The sequence below is a fragment of the Symphalangus syndactylus genome, chromosome 17 (assembly GCF_028878055.3).
Source record: "Symphalangus syndactylus isolate Jambi chromosome 17, NHGRI_mSymSyn1-v2.1_pri, whole genome shotgun sequence".
Taxonomy (NCBI): Eukaryota; Metazoa; Chordata; class Mammalia; order Primates; family Hylobatidae; genus Symphalangus; species Symphalangus syndactylus.
Genome location: NC_072439.2, coordinates 36,152,368 through 36,158,838, shown reverse-complemented (window position 1 = coordinate 36,158,838; position 6,471 = coordinate 36,152,368). Strand labels below are relative to the sequence as shown.

General features: G+C 54.4%; 1 protein-coding gene across 2 annotated transcripts; it reads left to right on the top strand.

Moving 5' to 3' along the window:
• Nucleotides 1-4,279, top strand: MFSD5 (major facilitator superfamily domain containing 5). 2 transcript variants are annotated; one of them, XM_055249151.2, is made up of 2 exons: nt 1-1,915; nt 2,691-4,279. In XM_055249151.2, the coding sequence occupies exons 1-2, from the start codon at nt 1,613-1,615 to the stop codon at nt 4,059-4,061; spliced, it is 1,674 nt and encodes a 557-aa protein (XP_055105126.1). In that variant the 5' UTR covers nt 1-1,612; the 3' UTR covers nt 4,062-4,279. The 2 variants fall into 2 exon arrangements, with proteins under 2 accessions (XP_055105126.1, XP_055105127.1); XM_055249152.2 differs by having other exon boundaries at nt 1,892-2,139.
• The last annotated feature ends 2,192 nt before the right edge of the window (nt 4,280-6,471 follow it).

The window sequence follows — 6,471 nt, the reverse complement described above, 5'->3', positions numbered from 1 at the left end:
TTGCCCAGGCTGGAGTGCAGTGGTGCAATCTTGGCTCACTGCAGCCTCCGCCTCCCAGGTTCAAGCAATTCTCGTCCCTCAGCCTCCTGAGTAGGTGGGATTACAAGCGTGCACCACCAGGCCCAGCTAATTTTTTTGTTTGTTTGCTTTGAGATGGAGTCTTGCTCTGTTGCCCAGGCTGGAGTGCAGTGGTGCGATCTCGGCTTACTGCAACCTCTGTCTCCCAGGTTGAAGCAATTCTCCTGCCTCAGCCTCCAGAGTAGCTGTGATTACAGATGCACGCCACCATGCCCAGCAAATTTTTTTGTATTTTTAGTAGAGACGGGGTTTTGCCATATTGGCCAGGCTGGTCTTGAACTCCTGACCTCATGATATGCCCGCCTCGGCCTCCCAAAGTGCGGGATTACAGGCGTGAGCCACCGCGCCCAGCAATTTTTTGTATTATTAGTAGGGATGGGGTTTCGACACGTTGGCCAGACTGGTCTTAAATTCCTGGCCTCAAGTGATTCACCCACCTTGGCCTCTCAAAGTGCTGAGATTACAGGTGTGAGCCACCACACCTGGCCAAGATAGTAAATAAATAAACAAGGAAAATACATAGTGTACTGTAGAGTAAAAGCAGCAGAGAGAATAGAGAATTTGAAGGAAAGTAGGTAGATTACTGTGCTGGAGGTGGTGGTGTTGCTATTTTAAACAGGAGGGCCATGGAAGGCCCCTCCGATCAGGTGACATTTTAAAAATTTTTATATTTTTTTTTGTGAGACAGAGTCTCACTCTGTCACCCAGGCTGGAGTGCAGTAGCGTGATCTTGGCTCACTGCAACCTCTGCCTCCCGGGTTCAAGCGATTCTCCTGCCTCAGCCTCCCGAGTAGGTGGGATTACAGGTGCCCACCACCATGCCTGGCTAATTTTTATACTTTTTTAGTAGAGACGGGGTTTCACCATGTTGGCCAGGCTGATCTTGAACTCCTGATCGGCCTGTCTCGGCCTCCTAAACTGCTGGGATTACAGGCATGAGCCACCAGGCCCAGCCAAGATCAGGTGACATTTGAGCAGAGAACTGGAGGAGGTGGGGAGGGGGGAACCACGTGGATATCTTGGAGAACTGTACAGGGAACAGTGTGCAAAAGCCCTGGTAGTAGCCAATATAGACGGAGTAGGAGGGAGAGGAGCAGGGGATGAAGTCAGAGGAGTGGCACAGGGTCAGAGGACAGAGGGTCTTGTAGGCCATTATAAAGATTTCGGCTTTTACCCTTAGTGAGATGGGAAGTCATTGGAGGCTCTTGAGGAGATAATACGGAAGCTGTAGAGAGGTTAAATAGTTTTTCCAAGGTTAAACAGCTTGTAAGTGGCAGAAGGTAGGGAGTTAAGCTCCAAGGCTGAAGTTCTTAACCCCATACTGCCACTGAACTTTAGCCTTCTTTATTTGGGCATTGCTCTCCTGTGACTTCAAAGAAACTGGGACACTGGGAAGTTATGCGGCTTGCCCAAGGCCACACAGCTGGTAAGTGACAGGGGCAGGATTGCGCCTTAGTCTGTCTGCAGCCCGACGCCAAGTTCTTTACACCACACCGCCTCCCTCAGGTGTCTGAACCATACTGGCTTCTCTTGCATGGAGGTCACTGTAGTGGGAGAGGAGGCAAACCGAGGAGACCGTCTCGTCTTCGGGCAGCGGTGCTGTTCTTTAGGAAGCTCCAATCCTTGGCTCTACCGGACTGCGGGCATCTTTCCCGAGCACTGCACGGAGGAAAAGAAAATTGGCCTTCATTTCAGGGTGGCCCCGCAGGCATCCAAGAGCCAGAGGAGCAGGTGTCACGGGAAGGCAGCGAGCGAGGCCAGGCCAGGAGGAGCAAACTCAGCTGCCTATTGTCGCCCCTTCCCGACCCACCCCAGGCGTCTGGAGTTCCGCGCCGGGGTAAGGGAAGGACTGCGGACGGGGCGGGGTTTTGGCGCCGCGCCCCCGTCACGTGACGAAGCAATCATGGCGGCGGCCAGAGGCCTGCCCGGCTCCCGGAAGCAGGCTGTGAGGGGCGGGAGCGCTGCTGGAACCCAAGCCGGAGCCGGAGCCACAGCGGGGAAGGTGGCCGGGCGGCCTGGAGCCGGACGTGACCGGGGCGTCCCCGCAGACCGGGGCAGCAGGTGAGACGGAGTCTGGGCGAGGTGCAAGTGGATGTGGCAGGGCTGGGCAGGGGCTAGGGGGCGCAGTGGGGTGCCAGTGACCTGGAGGAGTGGGCATCTGAGATGCACACGCATGAGCCTGAAGCAACTCGAGAGGCCTGCGCGGGTGGGAGGGATGCCCGGGACAGAGGATGAGACACTGAGGGCAAAAAGAGGCTCCGCAGCGAGGAGGGGAGGTAATAGAGGGAAGTGTGCGGGAGCTGCTGTGGGAAAGGGCAGTAGAAATTGCGGGAGAGGGATTATTGAAAGGGACTCCCTCTTCACAGGCAAGGATGGGGTGAGTGCTCAGTCCTCTCTCATCTTCTTACCCCTCCCTGCCCCACAGTGTCCTAGGAGACAGCTTTGGCATGGCCACTCCTCCCACCCACCCAACTGGTCCCTCCAGTCTGAGATCTTGGGGAGTGGAGTTGGCAGCGGGGTTGGGTGGAGCTGCCATCTGCTTAAGACAGTCGGCCCCTTGACCGTGCTGCCTGAAGGATGGATATGACTCTGACTCCCACCTCTCTTCCCAGGTCGTCCGGGGGCTCACCATGCTGGTGACTGCCTACCTTGCTTTTGTAGGCCTCCTGGCCTCCTGCCTGGGGCTGGAACTGTCAAGATGCCGGGCTAAACCCCCTGGAAGGGCCTGCAGCAATCCCTCCTTTCTTCGGTTTCAACTGGACTTCTATCAGGTCTACTTCCTGGCCCTGGCAGCTGACTGGCTCCAAGCCCCCTACCTCTATAAACTCTACCAGCATTACTACTTCCTGGAAGGTCAAATTGCCATCCTCTATGTCTGTGGCCTTGCCTCTACAGTCCTCTTTGGCCTAGTGGCCTCCTCCCTTGTGGATTGGCTGGGTCGCAAGAATTCTTGTGTCCTCTTCTCCCTCACTTACTCACTATGCTGCTTAACCAAACTCTCTCAAGACTACTTTGTGCTGCTAGTGGGCCGAGCACTTGGTGGGCTGTCCACAGCCCTGCTCTTCTCAGCCTTCGAGGCCTGGTATATCCATGAGCACGTGGAACGGCATGACTTCCCTGCCGAGTGGATCCCAGCTACCTTTGCTCGAGCTGCCTTCTGGAACCATGTGCTGGCTGTAGTGGCAGGTGTGGCAGCTGAGGCTGTAGCCAGCTGGATAGGGCTCGGGCCTGTAGCGCCCTTTGTGGCTGCCATCCCTTTCCTGGCTCTGGCAGGGGCCTTGGCCCTTCGAAACTGGGGGGAGAACTATGACCGGCAGCGTGCCTTCTCAAGGACCTGTGCTGGAGGCCTGCGCTGCCTCCTGTCGGACCGCCGCGTGCTGCTGTTGGGCACCATACAAGCTCTATTTGAGAGTGTCATCTTCATCTTTGTCTTCCTCTGGACACCTGTGCTGGACCCACATGGGGCCCCTCTGGGCATTGTCTTCTCCAGCTTCATGGCAGCCAGCCTGCTTGGCTCTTCCCTGTACCGTATCGCCACCTCCAAGAGGTACCACCTTCAGCCCATGCACCTGCTCTCCCTTGCTGTGCTCATCGTCGTCTTCTCTCTCTTCATGTTGACTTTCTCTACCAGCCCAGGCCAGGAGAGTCCAGTGGAGTCCTTCATAGCCTTTCTACTTATTGAGTTGGCTTGTGGACTATACTTTCCCAGCATGAGCTTCCTACGGAGAAAGGTGATCCCTGAGACAGAGCAGGCTGGTGTACTCAACTGGTTCCGGGTACCTCTGCACTTACTGGCTTGCCTAGGGCTCCTTGTCCTCCATGACAGTGATCGAAAAACAGGCACTCGGAATATGTTCAGCATTTGCTCTGCTGTCATGGTGATGGCTCTGCTGGCAGTGGTGGGACTCTTTACCGTGGTAAGGCATGATGCTGAGCTGCGGGTACCCTCACCTACTGAGGAGCCCTATGCCCCTGAGCTGTAACCCCACTCCGGGTCAAGATAGCTGGGACAGACTCTTGAATTCCAGCTATCCAGGATTGTACAGATCTCTCTGTGACTAACTTTGTGACTGTCCTGTGGTTTCTCCTGCCATTGCTTTGTGTTTGGGAGGACATGATGGGGGCGATGGACTGGAAAGAAGGTGCCAAAAGTTCCCTCTGTGTTACTCCCATTTAGAAAATAAACACTTTTAAATGATCATTGATTTGATTTACTCATCCTTACCTGTAGCCTTCTCAGTAGTTTCTGGTGAGTGGGCAGCCAGAGGTTTTTTTTTTTAATTTGTTTTGTTTTGTTTTGTTTTGTTTGTTTTTGTTTTGAGACGGAGTCTTGCTCTGTCGCCCATGCTGGAGTGCAATGGCGTGATCTTGGCTCACTGCAACCTCCGCCTCCCGGATTCAAGCAAGTCTCCTGCTTCAGCCTCCCAAGTAGCTGGGATTATATGTGCCTGCTACCACGCCCAGCTAATTTTTGTATTTTTAATAGAGATGGGGTTTCACCATGTTGACCAGGCTGGTCTCAGAACTCCTCACTTCAGGTGATCCACCCACCTCGGACTCCCAAAGTGTTGGGATTACAGGCCTGAGCCACCACGCCCAGCCCAGCTACAGGTTTTGAGGTGGGATTATCAGCAAAAGTTTTCTGTTTCTAACTTCTCCAAGGCTGTCTCCAGTTTAAACTGAGAACTATGGAATTGCTCTCAGCAGAGCTGTGTGGGAAGGGCCTGAGGCTTCTAGGTCCTCCACATTCCTCTGTTGTGGGACAGGCACTCCCCCAGTTGTCAAGCAGAACCCTTGCTTACATCCAGGGTAAGATGATCTCTGGAGCACATGGAGTAGATGCCCAATATGCCAGGCCACTGAGCAAAGATTTCAGGGGCTTGGGCTGCTGCTGTGACCACCCCTTGGGCAAAGCCAGGGCCTTTCCTACCAAAGTAAGCTTGCAGCTCAGCACAGGCCTGCTGCCTCCCTTTTGCCTCTGTGGCTATGAATGCACCATTTGTCCAGCATCATCTGGGTCTACCAGATCCTGTATCCCTGTGTGAAACCGAAGTGAAAGGCTGCCAAGGGGACAAAGTAGTGCATGGCTGAGGGACTAGGATGTCTTGTCTGTACCTGACTCTCCCCCACCCAGCCTGAATGAGGGTGAGGGAGCCATCAGGCCAGGAAACAGTGCTAGTGAGCCAGTTCTGTGGGTACCTCCCTGCCTCACCTCTGATTGTATCTGCCTTTCCTCCTCCCACCAAAACCTGGGCTTCTCAGGGGAAGCACAGCCAGCTTTAAGAAGGGTGGGGAGGGAAGGAGGGTAGGCTCAAGGATGTGTCCTGGAATGTGCTTGAGATGGGCACGGGGGACACCTACCCCTTCTGGAAAGGGGTTAATGACCTTTCCTTGGGTCCCAGACTACTCAGAAAGATGCAGGATGTTCCAAGACCTGCAGGTCCCAACCTGTGTGGAGAGATAGCATCAGCAGGTGCTGGTGGAATGCAGGGTGGAAGGGCTTCTACAGGGTGAGGCCAAGGGGAGGAATGGGTGGTGGTCTCAGATCCCTACTCAGACGAGGAAAAAACATGTTCCCCCACCCAGGCTTCAGGGAATAGAGGTTAAGTAAGAAAAACACGTATCAGCCAGGTGTGGTGGCTTACACCTGTAATCCCAGCATTTTGGGAGGCCAAGGCAGGCAGATCTTGAGCCCAGGTGTTTGAGACCAGCCTTGGCAACACGGCAAAACCCCATCTCTACAAAAAATACAAAAATTAGCTGTGCGTAGTGGCATGTGCCCATGGTCTGAGTTACTTGGGAGGCTGAGGTGGGAGGATCAATTGAGCCTGGGAGATCGAGGCTGCAGTGAGTGATGATTGAGCCACGCCACTGCGCTCCAGCCTGGGCAACAGAGTGAGACTGTCTCAAGCAAAAAAAAAGAAAAGGTGGCCGGGCGCGGTGGCTCACGCTTGTAATCCCAGCACTTTGGGAGGCCGAGGCGGGCGGATCACGAGGTCAGGAGATCGAGACCACAGTAAACCCCGTCTCTACTAAAAAATACAAAAAAAAATTAGCCGGGCGTGGTGGCGGGCGCCTGTAGTCCCAGCTACTCAGAGAGGCTGAGGCAGGAGAATGGCGTTAACCCGGGAGGCGGAGCTTGCAGTGAGCCGAGATTGCACCACTGCACTCCAGCCTGGACGAAAGAGCGAGACTCCGTCTCAAAAAAAAAAGAAAAGGTATCTTTTCTACTACCCCCCTACTCCTGCCACCCATCATCTCAAGACTAAAGACAGTCTTTTTTTTTTTTTTTTTTTTTTTTGAGACGGAGTCTTGCTCTGTCTCCCAGGCTGGAGTGCAGTGGCGCATCTCGGCTCACTGCAAGCTCCGCCTCCCAGGCTCACGCCATTCTCC